A 23,392-nucleotide genomic window follows, 5' to 3' on the forward strand; every position below is an offset into this window, starting at 1 on the left:
AATGACATGCATTTTCGTAATTTTCAATTTTGATCATATTATTTCTTACTTATACCCTTTTAGTTGTGAATGTGTTCTAGAAAGAAGGAAACAGCAGCAAAGTCCCAACAAAACGACACATTTCCTCTCCTCTTCACGAGCTGTTAGTACACTTTTAAGTGCTGATCAGCTGACTTTCTTTAGAGATGAAAGGATCCTTCACTTATCATTGAGGAATCACATCAGACCATTCAAACTAGATAAATATGTGTAATATTTGCCTTTGGTTACTTCTATTTTAAAGCCGATATGAGCCTCCAGATCATGTCACCCATGTGTCATCACTAATCATAAGTCATCTGCTACTTATCTGTTTCATTCTGTATCCGTGTGTGCATAAGTCCCTGCTGCATGGCCTAGATTTAGTAAAGTGCATGTTTATTTTTCTTTCTGAATGAACACAGAACATGTCTGAAATGTAAAGAAATAAAGAAAATGTCAGAGCAGCTCAGCATTTCTATGCGCTTTTTCTGCCTTGAGAAGATTTTTTCTGACAGTACGTTGTTTTTCCTAATAGCTAAAGTCAATGTGAGTATCGAAAATTGATGAGCCGACAGAGGACATCTGCTACAATTTCTTTTTAATTTATTCTATTTCTGGAAGTTAAGTACAAAAAATGATATTTCTCTGTTCCCTCGTGAAAACAAATCCTTGTCTTTAGGGTGAGCAACAAAGAGTCTCCTCTGCCTTCACGTACGAACAAGACTTCACTAAAGCGGTTCATTCAAGCAAATGCAAGCCTAGAATTGAGGATAAATATCATATATGGCTGTGGTCCAGCTGTCACACAATCTTGATTTCATTGAAAATAGTCCAGAACCTTCAAGTACCTGTGCATATCTTATTTGAAACAGGGCTTTTTGACTTTAAAACTTTATACTGAATCAGACACTAACACATCTTTATGCCAAAAATAATCATGCACATTATTTATTTTCCATCTATTCTAATACTGAAATATGTTGTAGTCTTGAGTCTAAGTCCCCTTAGAATATATTCAGAGTTAAAGGCTTGATAGGTTGTTCTGGAAACAACAAAGGCTTTGAGGCCCGAGAGCTAAAAAACAAGGGCAACTGACAAGTGAACTGTGAGTGTTTTGAAGCAACCTCCGGGAAAAAGCCCAGAGCCAGCAGGAGTGTTGAATGCAGCGGTTATAATACAGTGGTCTGTGGTTGTTGGACTTATATTCTATATGTAATGTCCTTTTTTGCTTACTTTGAATTGCTCTATGTAAAAAACAATGGTCTGTAAAAGTATTTCATTCACCTTTTTTTAAATGTAAAAATTATTAATCATGAAAATGTGTAAAAGTACATTTGCATTCATCATCTTTGTGATTTTTTCTTTGTTTGGCTTCACTCACTCTTTACGAGCATCTCAGCACATACTGGTGACAACAACATGCTGACTCAACTATTCCTGGCGTCCAGCCTTTCCAGACTGTCAGATGCTGACTAAAGTTTCCTGCAGAAATGTTGAGTTGACATGAAATTTGTAATACCCCCCAAAAAAGTATGACGAACAGGAGTTCTTCCATCAGGGTCATACGGTCACAAAAGTGTAGCCTTATTTGGCAAAAGACTGAACAAACGTGCAGTAATCTGAAAATCTTTACGATTCTAACTTTGAATTACACTGATATAGTTTAAAAAAGGTTGTTAGATCAACAAATATGTTAAATCTAAATATTTCTATTTTTATGGTGACTGAGAATAAAAACACGAGTTAAAGACGATCATGTGATGTGAGAAAATCTCCAGACACAGTTGCTCAGCAGAAATCTTGAGGAAACTTGGATTGTTTCAAAGTATAACCGAAGTATAGACTATAGCATAGTATACAGTATTGTTGTGAGGTTTACTCCAATTTAACAATTCATCAAAAAAAATGTAAAACCTTTATTCATGAATCAGTTGTGTTTTGGTACCTAACCAACTTCGCTTTATTGCATTTTTAACTAAAACATTTTTTCCTTTAAAGCAGGAGTTTTCTTCCAAAACATGAAGATTTAGTTTGTGTCTAAAGCAGTCATCTGTTTCTGTTGTACTGAAAAAGAAGTGTAACTACTAAATTGTACACGAGCATACTTACACCAGCCAATGAAAAGGAAGACCCACTTTTTGAGCTTATCAGTGGAGTAAGTCATGACGATGGCCGTGTGGAGGTAACATCCTTCAACAAACATCCAGAAGAAGTTCGTCACCACAAAGTAGTTGTATATTGTTGTGATAAAACGGCACCAGGGCTGAAAAAATTAAACACAAGACTCACAGTTACTTTTTAACTGCAACACAAATCAGAAGCTTTTCTTGAGATAAGATTGTTTTTATAAAGCTGAGAGATTTCCAGTGGCTTTATTTATAACACAGCTTGCACAGTCGGTGGAGTTACCTCGTTGCTCTCGTGAATATTGTGGTCAATAAGCTGAAGCAGAAACCACATCACATTCCTCAGTATGAAGGTGGTGATTAGGTTCCAGTGGATGATGTTTCGGAGACATCGTATGCTTCTGTACCAAGAGGTCAAAACAAATATATTAGATTAAATCTCATGCACTGATAGACAATTAAGTCAAATGAGGTTATTGATCTGATTAATAACTCATCTGTGTTACATTTCTGAGGGGATGTGAGTGCTGCATCATTTTAAATTATGGGAAATATTGTCATTTTATTATCATATTCAAATGGCCAATCGTGTCACTGCAAATGTAGGCTCCAATAAATAAATTAAAAAAACATTAGGATTTACAAATTGCAATAGCAGTTCTTAGATGTAATATGTGTGGATGTAAAAAACATAAACAGTGAGATATTCCCATTCAGAGGAAAACTTAAATTAATGATGTCTTTAATGTTAAAAAGTCTACAAAGCGGATTTTTAGGTGTCTAATCACATGCAGAAATAGATTATATGTATAATTACATTTGACTCAGATATAACAAGTGGAAATAGAAAATGGATATATTTAGAAGCATCTTGAGGTTTAAAGACTCCCACAAGGGCCCCCGTCATACAATAAAAAGTAGAGATGAATCACTTCCACTGTTGAAGCCTTGGAGAGATAGGTTAAAATTTTCTTATCCTGCCAAGAATAACCTTTTCCTGGAAAACACTTAAATGTAGATTTGCTCCCTCAAATCTAAAGAGAGCACAAAATATTGACTATTTTCATTTCTTTAACCAAAAGAAATCAATATCTGCCGTCGGAAGCCCGCATCGATCAAACCATTGTGCACAACTCAGTTGAGACTGTTAGGTCTCAGCCCTGTTCTGTCATAGCAGATGTAGGTGTTTGTGTGTTCAAACCAGGACATGAAAATAGGTATGCAGAAAAGGAGTGTTATGAAACACACATTATGTCCGCAGTGTTCTTGCTGAGTTGTGGCTGCAGAGATCTATTCCTTTGACATAAGCGAGTTAACGAAAGCAGTCAGAGGATATTACGTGAATTTGGCTGATTGTCTTCTGTGAGGTCTCATGCACGCAGGACACATTTAGACGGGGAAACTATTTTTGTACTTGCCTTAAGCACAAGAAGAGAATGAAGGCCACAACCAGAGCTCCCACAGAGATACAGTGGCCTAAGTAGTTGATGATGAGTGCTATTTTATAATGCATCGGATATTTTCTCTGCAAAGAAAACACAAGAATTATAATTCAGAACAAAATATAAAGAGAGATTATTCTTTTGGGCTTAAAATGTAAATTTGTCTTTCAATGTGCACTATGCAGGTTTCATGGTACAGTAAAAGTACAGATAAGAGCAGGGAGCAATGATTGATTCATAAAAATGGAACCAAGTGCAGACATTGGTCGAAGATATTACATTCTTACAATTGTAATCGATGACAGATTTTCTTCGTTCCTTTTTTCAGAGCACACAAGTTATTCATTTTTGCCAGGACCTCAAGAAATTTTCAACCAAAATCATAAAAAGTGTATCATGGGAAAATTGCCTTTAATATGTCTTGCCAGTAGAACCCGGCTGATTCAACTTCTGACCAATAATATTGGCCTTTATTAGCATATCCCTCAGTATTGGCCAATTTTATTGCAGATTTGTTGCCAATATTACAAGATTTAATCACCAGATAAAAAGCATTTCTGAGGTTCACTACATTACACAAGCAGTTCTCTTTCTGGCTGTTGACAGCACAATATGTTATATGGATTATAACAAGCATAAAGCACCAGTGTCAAGCTGTGAGTTGCTTTCCAGTTGAGTGACCATCTTTTCTTTCTTACCCGGTGTATCTTCCTCCATACTGTAAGTGTTTGACAATTGCATTTGAGGGATCAATGTAATACATGTGCATATCTAAATCTAGCTATCTCTGCAGATCAAACAAAGAGCTATGAAAGATGTCGGCCGATAGATTGGTATACGATTTTTGCTTTCCTCATTATCGATACCGATATCGATACGGTATTGGCCCCAATGTTTCCTTAACCCTTTTGTATCCCATACCAATATCAGTTATGGCTTTGTTAATATAGGTTTTCCAAAGTTGGGAAAGGAGATGTCATTGACACGCTACAGATGTCACAGGTTAAAATTTGTCAGAGGAAATAAAGTAAGACCCAGAAATACACACAAGCAGGAGACATAATGTGAGGTAATCAGGCCAAAACTCATACAGTGTGACCTCAGGCTTTTCTTGCAAGGACACAGACGAGCCTGTACCTGTCAATTTTAGGTGTCTGAAAAACAAATTTATGGATTCTTTACATGCCCTCCACATACAAGTATAATACAGTTCAAAAAGCAAAAAACAATCACGACTGCATGTTTCCTTTGCCACATGTGATCAAAAAACAATCATGTGGTTTTCCTTACATGTCGTACAAAATGAAATATTGCGATTATTATCTAAGACGGCTGAAAGATTGCCTGCAGGATGAAGGACATAGCAGGAATGAACACTCACCTTCTCCTCCAAAATGGGCTCACAACTGGAGTAATTGCTCTTCACTGCCCATGTCCCATTATCCATGCATTCTCTGTAAGCACTCCCTGCAAGAAAAGTGATAAAAACATTATTGCAAACACTGTTTATGTCTTAAAATGCTGGTTGGACAACAAGATTTCCTCTTCTTTTAAAATGTTCCCTACTGTATTCAAATTGCCTCTGGATAATTTCAGTGAAGGCCAGTTGTTCGTTCTGGCAAGGTTAAAGTAATGTGTTTGCCAAAGCAGGTAAAAGCGAAGAAAAACCCTCCTTGTAATTTCTTCAAAGCAGGGTTCATACTTGAGCACTATATCTCTTTGAATGTGACACAGAATACCAATTCAGCAAAACAAATTTTATTCATAGTTGGGAAATGCAAAAGCCTCTTACTCTGTCACTTTATTTGCATATCTTTAAAAAAAACACTTCCCACAATCAACTTTGAGCTGAATTTTTCATTTTCAGCCCCTCAGCATGCACTCAGTGGGCCTCTTTATCTCGGTTACACGGGGAAATGTATGAGGAAAGGGGCGGGTACAGAGCAGTAATAGATGAATGCTGGTTATTTTCTTCTGTTCACTTATGACCAGATGCTTATAGTGGTTATATGAACTGATCTACTGCCAAGATACTCATCATTTATTTCAGTTTTTTATTATTGGAAAAACTCACATTATGGTTTCACTGCAGGCAAAAGCCATGAATGTGTGCTGTTGAAAAAAATCAGCAATGCACACTTATGTTAGTTTACCTCATGAAAAAGTAGACTCAATTGTGGAAATCCATCTGCCAAAAGCATGTTCTTACATTGCTTTAAATATCACCTACTTTGTAAGCGAAAGTTTCCTACATATATTATTGTTTAAATTGTTCAATATATATCTAAATGTTCAGAAAATCTACCCCTCCATTATCTACATTTGTCTTTTTCCGTTCACAGGGGGGCTGGAGCCGATGCTGCCTGTCATTGGGTGAGAGGTGAGGTACACCCAGGACTGAGAGAGACAGACAAGCAGTCACACTCACATACACAACTACGTGCAATATCTTAGAGTCACCAATTGATCTAACAAACATGTCTTTGGATTGTGACTGTTCGGGCATGAAACCAGGAACCTCCTGGCGGCGAGGCAACAGTGCTAACCACTGCACCGCCGTATAATCTCCTAATTCCTAATCTCCTAATTTTTTCGTCACTGCACTTCTGTACACCAAAACAACTTGACGTGAGTAAACCATCCACGTCAGAAACACATACAGCAACACATGAAGCAGAGAGGTTTTCCACTGCATTAAAAAAGAAAATGTTACATAATGTGACATTTGTATCCAAAGAGCAGAGAAAATAAAACAGGTCTGGGAGCTAGAAAGAGAGAAGCAGGAAAACAGACTTGTAAGATCCTTTTACTTCACACTTTCTATATTGTGACTGCACAAGGTGTTGGCTCTTCATGATGTGAAATCCCAATTCTCAACTGTTTATCTCAGCGTTAAATCAAAGTCTGTTAAATCACTAAAGCTCTAGAATGAGCGGGACTTGTATTCCCACCGACACAGCAAAGCAGTCAATTACAATACACTCTGAAACACACTGTGCTTGTTTGTTTGACTGTGCATAAACTGCCTCAACATGTTCATTGATCAGCTGCCATGCAGCATTAACAGTTCGCTAGCCTGGATGTGACAGTCTACTGATTGGTTTAAACTTGAAATAAAATACATGATTTAATACTGAATAGTATTGTTTAGATGCAGTAATTAAAAATCTGCAAACTACTAAAAAAGTTTCCAGATGACATCAGTTTGGAGTTATTATGAGTTAAACTAATTGACAGTAAAATCACCATAATTATTATAAAGTCGGTCATGTGGTTTCAAAGGTCATTCTGCTGTTAAATTGGAGTTCTATTATAAGGTACTGAGTCCACATGTATTATCTATTCCAGCACAAAAGCTGAAACACATTTCAATCTGCACATTGCATATTACTTCCCGTGTGTATAAACATTCCTCTGACTTATGCAGTTGGAAATACATTGTTTTTAATTACCTGTGTACAGTTGTTATGTACAACTTTATTCACTCAGCCTTGTTGTTGTTTTCTTCTTCTCTCTTGGTACATTAAGAGACATGAAAAAAAAAGTTGGATATTTGCTAAAAAAAAAGAAAAAAAAAGCTTATTCTAAACACAAATTAAAAAAAAAAAAGATTTTTTGAAATTTTGTGAAATGGAACAGTCAAGCCGCAAACCCTCTTTTAAATGGAGTCATCTGTCATACTGGGTAAAACGGTATGTTTTGATATTCTATGGCAACAACGTTCCCAACGGTATTGTTGCTTTGCAAATGATCTAATTTCCGCTATTGTTGATAAATCTTTACAAATGCTGTGTGTTGAATTACTGTACATGCAGATGATTGTATAGAGAATTATATCTTACTCCCTGTTGAACAAAATATTGGAAAATATGGATTTTTATACAAAGGAGTACTCTCTTCCTTTGTCTGGTGGGAAAAGATGTGCAACATGAAGAACTTGTTATATAAAGAGAGAAAAATATATTTAAAAAGGGAAACACGTTACAACATTTAACATTACCTGTAAGATCCAAACCTCAATCAATCAACATTTTTTTCTTGCAGTCAATCCATGGTGTCCCACAATTCAGAGAGTTGTGGTGATTGCTAGAAACAGAGCCAAAATAGATACAGGGGCCGCCACCTGAGAGCCTCATGTCTCTGCAGTGCATCTCTCTGTGTGAGGTAGATGAGATAACAGGTTGATTGCTACAGGAAGAAAGGATTTCCTGAGGAGTTCTGTGGTGCAGCATGATGGTACTCTAATCTACTGCTGGAAGGGGTCCCTGCAAATAACCACTATACCCTATAGTCAGGGTCCATGATGATCATCAGTGGAATTGGGTAACAAATAAACCACTACTGAGAATTGATTCATTGGCACCCAGTGCTTTTTTAACCGAGTGTGCAAACTCAACAGAGTTTGGAATTTCGAGATAAAGACAAGGAGTGAGACGATGTTCCTCGTTGCAGTGAGTCAAACCATTTTTCTTTTCACACGGTCCGCAGACTTGTTTCAGGACAGGATGCTGTGATTCAGGTCTATGTAAAAGGCATAACAATACATCTTAAAGTGAGCCAATATTTCCATTTGTTTACATAACATAACGTAAACTGTCTGGGGGAAAGGCTAACTTTGGGGGCGGCAGTAGCTCAGTCCATAGGGACTTGGTTTAGGAACCGGAGGGTTGTTGGGAAGTTGGTGTGGTAGCTGGAGAAGTGCCAGACCACCTCTCGAGCACTGCCCAAGTGCTGCCACACTCTGACATCTCTCCATCAGTGCATGTCCACAACCAGAATTTCACCCTCGGGGATTAATAAAGTATATGAAATTTAGAGAATATACAAATAAATTTACTTCATATATAATTGTTTTTTAACAATGTAAATATTAAAATGTTATTTCTAGCATTTAAATTATTGTGACAAAACAGGGGCCCTGGTGGCTGAGTGGTTCGCTGTACAGCCTTTGCACTATAGGGTTAGGGTTAGTCCTCAAAGCAGGCAAACCGTTGCTCCTTTCATGTCATTCCCCACACTCTCCCTCTGTTCATTTTCCAGACACTATCCACTGTCCTGCCTCTCCAAAAAGGGATTAAAAAGCCCTCCCTTCCACCAGTCCAGGCCTCCGCAGAGTTATTTACTAATTTATTGAACATTAGGAGCAGTTATTATCTTTAAATTGTTTTATCTTCGGGAAATCATGGCGAAAGAGACTCAGAGTGAACATATCAGAGAGCACAGAGGCCTTGGCCCTCTTCAAATGTTGACTTGAGGTTCTGTCAGTCTCACTGAGTTTTCTTCTCACACCCCCACCTTTTTAACTGCTGGTCACAAAACTCACGTTTGCTGTGTCAGAAATGCTGGCATTGAACTTTCAGATATTTGCAGATTTATCTCAAACATTTCTTCTTTTGAAGTTGTCAGATGGCCTTTCAGCTATTTCTACCTTGGGCATCAGTCCAGTTCATAAGATATTCTTATTTATTAATATATAAACAGATCATATAAGTCTTCATTCTCATTCTCAGATAAGAGGAATGCTAGAGTCCCTTATCTCTGAGGGACATGTATATTAGATAGATAGATAGATAGATAGATAGATAGATAGATAGATAGATAGATAGATAGATAGATAGATAGATAGATAGATAGATAGATAGATAGATAGATAGATAGATAGATAGATAGATAAATAGATAGATAGATAGATAGATAGATAGATAGATAGATAGATAGATAGATAGATAGATAGATAGATACTTTATTGATCCCGAGGGAAATAAGGGGTTAATGTGAGGTTGTCAGGCTAAGCATCCTTATAACTGGCCCCTTCTAGGTGGCCCATAGGTCATGTTGAAAAGCAGTCAGTAGACAGCAAACTTAGAGAATTATTTCTTCTTTGAAATGCTGCTACTACTCATCGTCAGTTCTTTATCCTACATTTAGCAATATGCAAAGCCTGCCAGGGAAAAAAGTCCAGTGTTAAAGGGTGCCTGGATCATGCCATGTGGGACCTCTTTGAGGCTAGCTGCTCTGCAGTGTGACACCCTGTCGACATACATACAGAAAGTTCACAACCAAGGACACCATGGTGGTGTCTCCCTGCATCACTGTCAGCCTGAGCCTGAGCAGGGCAGGTTAGAAGGTGTTGTTATCATCATGCAACATGGCTTTGGTCGTGCTACCTGTGCCTTTCCCTGTTAGTAGCACTACGCTGAAGCAGAACAATGCTGGTATCCTCCCCTTTGGCTGGTAGACTAAACTAAAAATGGGCCCAGACAGGGTTTTAAAAAAGGTCATTGGAGACACTTAGATGCCTACTCTACATATTGAAATCAGAGAGGATGTGTTGTAATGCACAAGTGTCCTTTCTAGACTCAGGGGCTTAAAGGTTTAGATGTGCTGGATTACTCAACACAGCTGTGCTGCTCATGCTTTAAGGACCCTCAGACTAATGCCGCTGGGACCTGCAGGCTGTCCTTTAGTGGGTCTACACGGCTCTATTTTTATCTGCAGCAGAAGATTTGCTGTCATGAATAATCTAACTTTGCTTGTAAAGTAATTTGACTGGCAAATAAACTCATTTTTACAAAATTGGATTATTTAGCTCAGTGTGGACGTTTAAGATCACGTTACTGTTTCCTTCTTTGATACTCAAAAAGTATTTCAAAGCTACACAACATAGTCTTTACATTTGGTCTGTCCTTCATGGGAAAAAGTAGCAGAATCTGATCTACCAAAGTCACAAGGAACATGACATTTGTAATCGTCACTTTACCATTTATGCCAAGTAATATGCATTTGGGTATGGTAACTCGTCATGGATTAACTAATCCAAAATCAACTCTTTTTTAGCAGGCAATACCTTTGTAAAGGAATTTAGGTCATTTGTCAGTATCTTTAGGTGAGCACTGGAATGTCCCTCCTTTATCCAAACAAAGCTTTTAAAAATCACAACATGATTGGGCACTGGCTTAGCCTAGCAGGTAAAGGGGTACGCCGCATGTGCTGGAGCGCTAGCACAAGGTTCAAGTCTGACCCTTGACATTTACCACGTCATCCCCCACTCTCTCTTCCCAACTTTTCCAGTCTCTCAACACTGCCATATCTGAATAAAGACAAATTGAAATTGTCATTGAAGCCATTTTGGAGAACTACAAGTCTATAGTCAACAGGACATTTGCATCTTTGTGTGTCGTCATTTTTGTTATCTACAAATTAACTTTGCAAAGATATTATTTTATTTCTAATCATGATGAGAAGTGTTATATCTGCAAACACAACCATAACAGCTAATATAACCCTTTTGTATTAGTTTTAAGGATTGTTTGAGTTAACGTCACAGTCGCAGCACAAGGTGACTGCCAGATAAAGATCCCAGTCTCTGCAAGCAAAATTTCACACTGTGTTTGTGATGATGCAGGAATAGAGGAAGGGGAGCCGGCTCTGAGTTTGTCCCTGTGAGCTATTTCACTGAGGCAGGACTAATTCAAGGCACTGGTGCAGGCAGAACACATTTCTGACTAACACAACCATCTGTGTGTTACGCATGATAACTCTATCCCCTTCATGTTTTACTTGACACTGCATTATATTCACACGGTTAAAATTAAATCACCCACTGACTCAGTGTGTCTGGTGCTTGCGTAAGAATAATGCTGCCATTTAAAGGTGTTAATGCTGAAAGAAGCACAACAATGGCCACAATCGACTGGTGTGAAGACAGAAGGATACCAAAGAAATGTGCAAATCCCAATCAGACTAATCCTTGCCAACATTGCCCACCTCCTCCGCTAGCCGCCCTGCCAACTCTACTGCTTTTCTTGGATGGACAAATATGTACATGCAAACAAAATGCCAAGTTACCGTTCAAGGATAAGAAAATATGAAGCTTCTTCGACGAGTTAAACAAAGAAAGGAGGTTTGATTAACATAAATGTGAAGTTGAGTGGTACTTAAATAAGGGATTAAAAGCACATCTGTATATCAGCCTCAAATTCAAGCTTCAGATACGGCAGTAATAATAATAATAATAATAATAATACATTTTATTTAATGGCGCCTTTCAAGCCACCCAAGGTCGCCTTACAGTGGATAAAAACAATACATTAGGTTAAAACCAAACATAAAAACAAACAAAAGACAGGTGTAGTGTGGAGTGAACAGTTACAGTGAGTATGCCAGTTTAAACAGGTGGGTTTTGAGTTGGGATTTAAAGGTGGAGATGGACTCTGACTGTCGTATGTGGGGGGGAGGGAGTAATCAAAAGATTGACAACGAAGCGAACAGAAATAAACCAGCAAACACATAAATAGAAGGACATTCAAACTTAAAGGGCAGGGAACATATTTGTAACAGAAACGATCGGAATTTCAACTGAACTATAAGTATGTAAACCAAACCATTCAAATATACTAAAATAATTTGGTATATCTAATAACAACAATATGAAAATAGATTATTTTTTAAAAACATGGTATGCACACTTCGGTAAAACATTTAAAAACAGAAGAACACAAGTTCAAAGGTACACTACAGAGTTGTAGCTGGAGTTGCTATTTACTGTTTTTTTTATTATATTATTTTGTTAATAATTTCTGTAAAGTATGTTGGCACAAACTCTATTTTTTAAAGTGCTATATAAGTAAAGATGACATTACTTTACTGTTACTCTTTTTTATATTCATTACAGGGATCCAACCAACAGGTATACCTCAAACAGAACCAGACTTATTGGTGAACAGCCATCCGCCTCGACTGGATGAGCCCAGAAAGGAATCTTCAGGGTAAATGCAAAGGAAAGCAGTTCCAACATAACTTGTTGAACATGTGAAATCAATCTTTATTTGTATAGCACCAATTCACAGAAATGTTATCTCAAGAGACACAGGTGAAAGACCTTACTCTTTGTTTTATTATGTTACTAAGACCAAATATTCATCCATTATGAACACAGGACTAAGCAAAGTTACAGTAGCAAGAATAAACGTCCTTTTTGCAGGCAAATTTCCCTATTGGGGATCAATAAAGTAATATCCTATCCTAAAAAACCCCAGCAGAACCACACTCATGTTGAACCGCCATCTGCATAAACTGTGTTGGACTTTGAAAGTGAAACAATAACATGTAACAATAGAGTTAAAGATTCAGTATCAAATATCTAATTATCAGGAGCAGTCTTGAAGATAAGTAAAAGTCTTTTCGTTTATGGCTCCTGCACTGACCTATATCTTTCAGTTGATTGTTGGAACGCTTTCAACTGTGCGACCTGCATCAATGTGACAGTTCAATCACAGTACAACATTTTTCACTTAAAGGTTGTGCAACCCTGCCTTTCTTTGTCTGGGGTTTGATTTCTCCCTGCTTAAGGTCTCTCATCTTTATCTGTGGTTTTGTGCTACATTCGAGCCACAAGGCTGTTTCCTTGATTCATGGACAACCTTCCTAGTTAAATCACTGGTACGCCACCTCAAAGCCACTGCTCACAGCTTGTCACAAATTACACACTTGTTTAGGTGCTTTGAGAAATAGTCAGCGAGGGTGTAGCCGGTGGATGAGTTTCAAATCGAAGTCAAGATGAAAGGCTGTTATTTAGCAAAGCTGAGCAATCAAAACAGCTAGTGCAAGCAGAACACCTGAGCCAGTTAGTTTCCTTCAGCCATTTGAAATGTAGTTTTTATTGAGGCCACAGCATGTAAATTTCACAGTACACTGCAAGAACTGGCACTACAAGACACATGTGGCCATGTCTGGACATGATGGAAGGAGTCAAGAAGACACAAACACAACACAACAAAGCAAACAGGTCACAGGCAGGATGATAGAAAAGGATCCTTAACATTGATTCAACGTAATAAAAATATATATTATTATATTATGTTAAATGTATTTTGGAATTCAACTAGTACAACAAATATTTTACTCATTTACAACTAGAATCTCAAGGTTAAAAGATTAACAAACTTTAATGTACTAAAGTTACCTTACAGTGAAAATGCATGTGATGGTGTTTGAAGTCTAAACTCTGTGTATAAAGGAATACAAGGTTTCTCACAATCTTTTAGGGAAAAGCAAATGTCAGCTTGTCGCAGAAGACGGTCATGCCACAGGCCTCTCAAACTGCAGTACTGTTTGTAAATGTATGTACCTATAATCCAAATGTGTAATCCATCTAGTGTAAAAGCACTTTGAGAAGTCAGAAGACTAGAAGTACTGTCCAAGTCCATTGACCATTTTACTATTAAATCTGGATGTTGTTGGCACAGAATCTTGTATAATCATTTAAAATATTCATATTTGTAGACCCCGTTTAGAATTGAGAATAGATTAATAAGAGGCTCCTTCTTCAGAAGCAGCACAAAAAGGAGTAAGAGAGAGGAAAAAAAACAAAAAACCGAGTGCAGAGCAAGCGCCAGGTAGAAATGAAACACAGCTCAGGCTGAGCAATGTAACAACCAGTTGACAATTTTGGATGGACACATCTGCACCTACCTGCAGAATGAGAAGAATGTTTCAACAACTGTAAAAGGAACTGAAAAGCACATGTTAAATTTTTCATCATGACCACTGAAGGTCTGTCTGAGTGAAAAATTTGCTGAAATACCAATTCCACCTTGAAATGATTAAGAAAAGAAACAGGCTGCAAACATTGTCATTGACCCGATGTAAAAAGGGAACTTCATCAATTTAAACACTCATTATTGTTAGCATCAGTTAAGTCCCAAGAAAATTCATCCATTATGCTTGGGGAGGTTGGAGCGGTGAGAAGTGGTACACTCTGGACTGTTCCCTAATCGATCACAAGGCTGACATACTGTACAGAGACAGACAATCAACTTCAATGACATTCAGCAAGTTAGAGTCACCAATTGACCCGACTGACGTGTGTTGGAGGAAGCCGGAGTCACCGGACAAGCCACACATGCACGGGGTAATTGCCAAACAGAAAGGACCTGCCCAACATGGATTCAAACTAGGAAGCTTTTCGCTGTGTGGCGACAGCACACCAACTTGGTTCAATTCTTTTTTATAAAAGGAAAAAAATGGATGAGTGGAGAAAACTAATCAGAACCTCTAAATCAGCTTGCTTTGGCAGAGTTGCATTGTGGGGATTAGGGTTTTTAGGATAAAAATAGATCATATTTCTGTTCATAATTATAAACTTATAGAGCACTACCTGTACAGCTTATACAGCTTAATACAAAATTAAATATAAAGTTTGCTTCTGGCAGAATGCTTACACTAAGTGATGTTTCCTCAATAATTTTTTTTTTCCATGACTTCATCATTTACGCCTAAAATAGTCCAAGTTGTCTTTAATGAAATCTATTTTTTTGACTTCTGTGCTAAGAATCTCTTTCAAAAAGTACTACTTTACAGAATCACATGTATGCATCATATGTTATCTAGGTGATTTTCGACAGAATTAAGTCTATAGTTCTGCTGAATCACTCTTGATAATATTTTGTATTTTTTAACTGTTCATTACGAATCGAAACCATATCATAGACTTCATGCTAAATGCTAAATTAGTAGGGTTCTCTTTAAAACGTTATCCTGAAAAGATATCCAATACTGTCTCATAAAGCATTCAGCAAAATGAAGAATGTTTTTTTAATATATCACGATTTAATGCCGTTGTGCTTTAATGTGTCCTCAGTAACCCTCTCAGCTCCGTACACAGTCATATCCAGATGTTCTTAATGGTCGGCAGATGCACTCGCACTCTCAACAGCAGCTCAGGGAAATGCATGTTAACATTTAAGGTTGCTCATAGAAACTTGCTCTTAACTTATGAATGTGGTCATTATAATTCTATCTTTTTTTACCTTATATATTCATAGGAATTGGTTTTTCAAAAAACTTCATACTGAGTTTAATATCTCAAATATGACATCTCTATAAGTGATGAGCTGTGGGGGGGTTGAGAAACCATAAAAGCACTGATAAGTGCTACATTTTAGAAATTGTCTGGAATAATATAGGTTTTAGGAAATGTTAACATTGGGGCTCATTCACCAATATGTTCTTCATAATTTCCTTAAGTTTTTTCTAAAGTATAAAGAACATTTCTAAGAAGACTTTCTGTCAGATTCATTAACATGTTCTTAATTGACTGCTGTTCTTATCTCCTTGTGTTTGTTATTTGAAAGAGTGCGCATGTTGTTCCTAAATAGTAAAGGTAAGCGCCCATTAAATGCAAGAATCAGTCATTTAGCCTGAGCCGGTCAGCATTCAAATTTGTGAAATATTGCTCTATAGAGTGTTTGTGAATTCTGCTCTTACCTCGAACGGCATGTGTGTGTGTCTGCAACCCCGCTGACATATTTAGTCTTATATACAAAAGTGTCCTTTCAAAAGGCCAAAAAGAAAACATATCAGTTCATCACATTGCCTGCTTTGTTGCTATTAAGATAAACAACAGAGAATCACAAGGGCTTCCTTTTTTGCAGTTTTCTGTTCAACTCAAACTAATTTGTTAGAAATGGTGAAACTACCTTCAAAATATATTAGATCTATAGAACAGATGACCTGGGGGTTCAGATCATGAATCATTAGCCCCAGTGAGTCTAATCTATCATGCAATTGTCATAACATTTAAACATATCAGTTGGAAGAACCTTGACCGACCCAAGTTTGATTAAACACAACATGGCAGCTAAATCTCTTCGCACAAAGAATAATCTTGTCCCGTCCTCTCGTCAGATCAGCTGTTATACTTTTTGTCAGAGGCGCTGATTCTTTTTTTAAAGTAAAACAGAGTCACAAGCGCTCCAGTTTTTTCATCACAAACTCCAAAAAGTACCAGATTAGCTTATGAGGGATGTTTATCCGGAACACATAATGAATTCTCAGACTGTGGTGGGTCCAGAGTTTCTCTCCCACCATCAAACTAATCAAACGAAAACATTTACCTGCTGACTTCCACCTGGAATAAGTGTTTTATTGCCTATGTGCAAAGGTCTGGTGCCCTTCAACCAGTCCTGTCTCATTTAAATGTGTTGGGTTTTTCTATTAGATTACTGTATGCCTTTAGATGTACTGCAGCCAACTAAAACTGTTGCCAAAGATTCAAAATTAAGCTTTTGGAGAGCCTTAAATATCAAATGTCCTTTTGAAAAGCCATGCTGGATGTCCTTGTTTTCTGGCGTGTTTCCTTTGTGACATTTTGACACACTCACAGCTTCTATAAAAGGAACAGCTGGAGGGAGAAAGGAAGCACACAAAAACGATGCTCAACTTTTTCTGTACCATGCACATTTGTGGCGTGTGCAGAAGCCTTGCTGACATATTTTTAGTGAAAACAAGACACCCACTTCTTCTGCCGACACTTTGCTGTTTAAAATAAATCTTTGTAATATAACTGACACTGGTGTGGATTGTCGCTAGACAGATGGAAACAACAACAGAAAAAGCTTGTTGTTTGTTTGAGAGCTTAATGGGGAGGGTAGAATTTAATGCGGGCAATCTGCCAAAGTAGAAATGCCACTGTTGTTTTCCTGTTTCCTCAGAGTGCCTGGAAGCCGCTGTGTCTCCGCCTCCCACGTCTGACAGTTGAGTTAGCAGTGGGAGATGAGGCTCTGCAAGTGCTGCAGCAAGTAAAAAAAAAGACCTTTCTCAAGATGACTGAGGCCTGGTGAAGGTTAAGGCTTATCTAGTTAGATAAAATATCTTAACTAGATTATATACCATAATGTATGCCTGCATTTATTTGTAATATGTTTAATTACGTGAAACTATTTAATGATATATAATCAATATGTTACAAAGGAGTATTAGGATCAGGTTAAAGATTTTCCAGGATGAAATCTCAAAAATGTACAAAATTTAAAATCCGTAATTTAAAAGTATAAAGTCGTACATGTACAAGAATAGATCCATTCATTTATGAAATTAAATGCCTAAATCTATTAAAATAAGGCTATGCTTGAAATTATTATTCTGTGTGAGAAGAGCAGCCAGCGTGAAAATGATAAAAGGGAAACTCTCAAAGCAACGACAGAGACAATTTCCTCAAGTCAGCAAGGTTCTTTCTTCAAATAAGCCCCAGCTTCTTACTGTCTACTTTCAGGGACCTGAAGTGATAGAAACAAGTGGCCTACCTACTTATGACAGTGTGAAGCCAATGTGTCTTTATTTTTTAAACTTAAACAAACATGACACACAGCTTTCAACTTTCCTCATTTACTTAAAGGTAGCTGCTGCTTTTGCAATATAACTAGACTAAAATAACAACTCTTTATTCGGAAACGTACAACTCGAAAAGTCTTGAAATTGTTTTTTATTTTATTTATTTTCTTTTAGGTTAAATCCATTTGTGGATTCATAGAGAGGGGTCTGGCTCCTCCACTCTCAGACCCTGTCTGCAGCCAGACTGTCTTGACTCATGTCGGGTCTTAAGAAACAATACAAGAGAGTACAGTTTACCTGCTCTTTTAGTAAAGTGTCTTTAGAAATAACTTTTGCCAGCATATTGGCACAATATAAATAATATTGATTGGATGATTAAAAATGTCAGGGCCTGGAATGTGCTGAAATGATCCGATATGTCAGTATTCATCTGTGAAAAAGGACGATACATCATACTGTTTCTTCATCGAACAAGAATGATAGAAAAGCTGTTTTTTACAACAAAGCAGAAAAGAGTTTCAAAAAAACAAACAGACAAAACAGAAATCCATCCCTCAATGGAAACGCACAGCACCACACTGATTTAGAGTGACTTGCAAAGTCATTTCATGCAGGCTCTCTCAAGGGGGGAGACAGCTTGCCGCTGGGTCAGCAGGAAAGTTGTCAGTGCTTCACTGCTTTGGATGAAATAATTTCTCTTTGAAAGTTGTAATGAGATATACCTGGAAGAAAGCTACGGCAAAAACATGAGAAGAGAGCTAAAAACAGGAGGCAGGCTAATAGTTGACTGGGAGGTTTTTTTGTTAGGGTGGTTGAACATGAAATGGGGGAGTCTGACAGTATATAAGTAGAGTTAGAATTATTAGAGAGGAGCAAATCTTTGGGCTTTGGCTATTTTAGATTAAAGTAAAAAAAAAAAAAAAAAAAAATTTTTTTTTACTTTAACAATGCAGATAGTCAAGATAAGGTCATGCCAGGAATTCAAAAAACACCAGAAAATATTACAAATAAGGCGGGGTTATCTAATTTTCATTCCAGCCATCCAACAATATTTGCTGGAGGAGACACAAATCTAGTCATATAGGCAAAGCAAATGTCAAGTGCCTGAATTAATTGATCAACAAAAGATTACATGCCTCCATAGTGAAGAAAAAGTGTATCCTCAAGTGCATTCTGCATGGGCGTAGATTTTTAACTGCCTACAGTATGTGCTATGGCAAAAAGATTATCCATTAGAGATGTTATTGAAGCTAAATATCCCCCTAGTAACACATTAATGAACCTGAGATGAATTTGTTCTTTGTGATCTGCTCAGCATTAGTCAGATGGGTGATTATCTTTAGAACAAGATGAATTTAAGGGGAAAAGAAAGACGCTTCGCTCAGGAAGGTTTGGTTTAGGTGTGAATCTTCTTGAACAGCAGGATACAAGTAAAGACAGAGGACGGAAGAGTAGAGGGTTCAACTTATTCATTATTCCTCTGAGTAAATATTTACTTTGCTATTCTTTATATCTGAATATGCACATTTTGGAAAGTTGTGGGGGTCAGTGCACGACATTTGTTTATGACCCAGCTGGAGAACATGTCAGAGGCATGAAGCTTGGCTCAAAGAGGGAATTTGTATTTATGTATTTATTATTCTTCACGGCTTTTCTAGCTTGGTGAACTCTCAAGTGTCACAGAAGGTTATGGTTACAGAGCCTAACCGAATGCAACTTGACTATTTGTGATGAACAAAAGGTTTTTTGTTTTTTTTATTTAATCTGTGAGAAAACGTGAAATATGTTGAAAAATGTCCAACAAATGAATGCTGAACTCCTTTCCTTGTGGATGATCGAACAAGGTTGGGATGGAAGCAGAAATTGTAGCTTCACGGCATATGTCTTAAAGGCATCTAACCGTGAACAATTGAAATAAAAGGGAGTCTATGTTTGTGCCAGTTTGTCTCTTCAGCGAACAATGAATCCCACTTAAAAGTGTGGTGACTTGAGTGATGACCACTGAAGCAGACAGGCCAACCGAGCCCAAAGAATAGTTGCTGGCTAATTTGTTTATCCACAGCTGTGTCTCAACGTTCCTTTTTCTCATCATGCCTTCACGACGCATAAGTAATAAGTATGATTGTGGGTCAGAGGTTCAAACGATTGCCCACGTGTTTGCTGTCAGAGTCTCACGCCTCGCAGCTGTACAGAAGTTGGCTGGTAAGAGAAAATAAGCAAAAGGCCTACAAAGCTGTAGCCCCGAGGGAAACCAACAAGCAAACGATAGATATGGAAAACAAGAACATAATATAACACTTTACACAGCTACAGAGCATGAATGTGCTGTCACATGGTGGATGCACTTTTTCCCAGTCATTTAGAGCAGCTCACTGCATTAACACAAACACATTACCCTGATCAAAAAACTCTAAAGTTCTACTATTCACTTCGCTGAAACATTTATAATATATATCAGAGCGTTAGAAAAACACAAGCCAGGATCGAGAAAGGAGGAAACATCAGTAAGTGCAAATGAACACTTTAAGTCTGATCAGACACACGTGTGCTGAGAGGCAGTGCACAGAGTCAAAGCATAACAATGACAGCTGTTCTTGAAAGATCTAATCAGCATTAAAACCATGGTGCGAAATACAGGGAAGGATACCAGGGGGTCTGAAAGCCCCTGATTGACACTTGAGCTCCCCTGAAAACCTCAAAAGCAACATGTTGGGGGGTCTCTGGAAAAAAAAATCACCTGCAATTGACTTTATACTCTGCAGTGGACAAGAGAAAGAGAGAGAGAGAGAGTAAGTCTGCTGTTTGGTCTTTGAATACAAAGCACACAACTACAAACGATGGATTTTCCCGTTTTGTGCAGCTGCTCGCTGTAGATGGGATTCGGCGCTCTTTTGGTTTTGCTGCATCTTGATAAGAAATCTCCCTGCACACGGGTCCGGGGTCAGAACTTTTTAAAACACTCAGTGTGTTCAGCGGTCGTCCAAACCAGTAGACATTAATTCTTTGCTTTACATTACCAATAACTACAGAGAAAAAATCCATCTTACTCTCATCTGCTTGTGCTGGTATCAGAAGTATCACAATTAATTTTTCGACTGCTATATAGCAAGTTTAAACCTCCACACAGGAGCTTTTACATCCCACACAAAACTCCTGCAGCAGGGAATAGACAATGGTATCCCTTTTGTATTGCTAATTAATAATCATTTATACATTATTCAACTTTTCTTACGACATACATGCAATAATCTCCTCCAAACAATCCTAAGAACAGAGACCAGAGAGGAGAGCTGCCCTGCGACGAGTATGTGATTGGAAAGATGGTTTTACTTTGGAATTACTGCAAAGTGGTAAAAAAAAAAAAAATCTGTGCCAATTTCTTAACGATCAGAAAAGTTTTCAGAAACAAAAATGGCATTTTTTTGAATGTGTATTGACTTATTTTGGTCATTTTTGATGCTTTCTTTTATGAACACATTTTACAATTTAGGATCCCAGTGGCTTTGGAGAAACTCCCTCTTGTTTTATACTGTAGTATGTGTGGAAGCCAAGTCAGTAGTGAGTACAGCCTGGGGGGCCGAGGGCTGATTTACCGCCTGCAGTACTTGATGTGCAGTGGCTAGAGAAATGTTTGCCTCAAATGTTGACCTGAATTTGCTGTCTGACTGCTCTCTTGACCAGTCTCAGCGTGGAGAAGTGGATCAAACGGGTTGTTTTTAAGGGGGAAGATTCACCACTGGAGAGGTGCTTTCCAGAGGTCTTCTGTGCAATCTCTGGATTCAGCAGAGACAAAATAACATGAATTGTTGCAACCAGAAGTGCTTGATTCTCTGCATGAGAGACTGCACAGTCAGTTGCATCTGTAGTATGCGTGTATAACATAGCAAGTTAGTTTCATGGTAAACACAACTTCAAATCAATAAACTTGATTTTAAATACCGTAAATTCCGTACTATTGAGCGCACCTGGATATAAGCCGCACCGGCTAAAAATAAGTAAATAAATGTATTTGTACATATATAAGCCGCACTTGATTATAAGCCGCAGGTGTCCACGCTATAACAAGAGCTATTTACACAGACGTAGGCTACCGGTAACATCCGCAAATACTGTAGCGTCCGTACGGACGTTAAAGGACGACGAGAGCGTTCAAATAATAACTTTTAATAACCCGATCACTGTCGGCCGTGACCACGCCGTTTACAGCAGAGAGCAACACATAACTTGCCGTAACAATCCAACTCTCTCCCCCAGCGTTCTCATACAGCCACTCAACACGTTCTCGCTGGTGCATTCACTGACTCTCCACATAATCGGAATTATGAACACATTATCAACTACTGACTTTACAACATGAACCGTTACAATACGAAGCCTAGCCGACGGTGTCTGTAACACGGCTGATGAAAAAGATGACCGTAATATATTTCACAAGAAAAAGTCCATCCATTCACTGCCTCAGAATGACTTCATTACTCACTTCCTCAGTCTCTGTTGTCGCTGTCAGTGTCATCTTAACGTGCAGCAGCTCTGTTAGCTTCTTTGACAGCCAGGTCGATCGCCTTTAACTTGAAAGCTGCATCATATGTATTTCTCCGTGTGTTTTCCATCGTGAGGGTGCGTGCATAAAGCGCAAAATGACTGATATTAAGATCCGACGTGACGAAGTCAAATGTTTTTGCGGCAGAAGCTCATTGTCCCCCATAAAAAATCCATGCATTAGCCGCACCGGAGTAGAAGCCGCAGTGCTCGAAGTGTGAGAAAAAAGTAGCGGCTTATAGTCCGGAATTTACGGTATACAATTTCTTCATGCAAGTACAGAATTGCCACATTAGGACTATAGTTGTTTCGTTACTCCTTCACTGGGTTTCCATGGGAACATGTAACAAGATATAAAGCATTATTAAACTCATTTAGACTGTTATTCATCTCACTGAGTTAACAATGGTGAGTCATAGGTTGTGCTGCTGGTAGAATGAGTTGGCCTTTCAAGAGTGGAAAGATTTCTTTCACTGCTTAAGTTCTTACATTAGTTATATAACCATACCGCCCAGTGACCTATATGACTATATTAATTATTATAAAACTTTTTGCCCACAGGTCTGTCTTTAAACGTGGCTTGCAAACTTTCTGAAAAAGATTATTTTTTTCATAAAGCAACTAAATGATTGGGTATTTAACTAGTTTTGCCAATGATGATATGTCACAGAAATTTGGGAGTCAAATAATAAGAGGGGATGAACAAACGTAAACATCTTTATTCAGGGATTTGCTTTTTTAACATCTCTCACCTTGCCCTTTAGTTTGTTAACAGCTAAGTATTTCATTGTTTTTGTTTTCAAACGTGTTGAATATATTGGGGGGAAAAATCACAAGCCATCTTCATACCAACGTCAAACCTTCTGAGATGTTTGTTCAACTTTGATGTTGCTTATCTCTGTAAATGTGAATTTGCATCAGAAAAATGAGGTAATGTGGCATATGCAGACTAATCTCTGATTTTAAAAAAGCTTCTAATAACACTCCCAACATGCAATGCTGCAGCTGCTACCCTCGATCCTCTCTGAACTTGATACAGCCCGTGGCGCTGATATGTCTCAGACTTTATTAATCCTGATAAGAAAATCAATAAAGTTCCATTGTGGACTCGGCTTTCCTGACTTTGAGCTAGGTTGAGGTACATTATGTGCA

The 23,392-nt window shown here is 37.9% G+C and overlaps 1 protein-coding gene across 1 annotated transcript in view; it reads right to left on the reverse strand.

Annotated features, from left to right (window-relative positions):
* LOC306827018 (corticotropin-releasing factor receptor 2) overlaps positions 1 to 23,392 on the reverse strand; it is a 37,399-nt gene that overhangs the window by 8,478 nt on the left and 5,529 nt on the right. The window contains exons 3-6 of the mRNA XM_079348638.1: positions 4,971 to 5,056; positions 3,566 to 3,672; positions 2,431 to 2,548; positions 2,131 to 2,284 (exon numbers count right to left, since the gene is read on the reverse strand). Of these exons, the coding sequence (XP_079204764.1) occupies positions 2,131 to 2,284; positions 2,431 to 2,548; positions 3,566 to 3,672; positions 4,971 to 5,056 (465 nt within the window). The remainder of the gene's footprint in view (positions 1 to 2,130; positions 2,285 to 2,430; positions 2,549 to 3,565; positions 3,673 to 4,970; positions 5,057 to 23,392) is intronic.

Source organism: Symphodus melops (genome assembly GCF_947650265.1).
Source record: "Symphodus melops genome assembly, chromosome: 7".
Classification (NCBI taxonomy): Eukaryota; Metazoa; Chordata; class Actinopteri; order Labriformes; family Labridae; genus Symphodus; species Symphodus melops.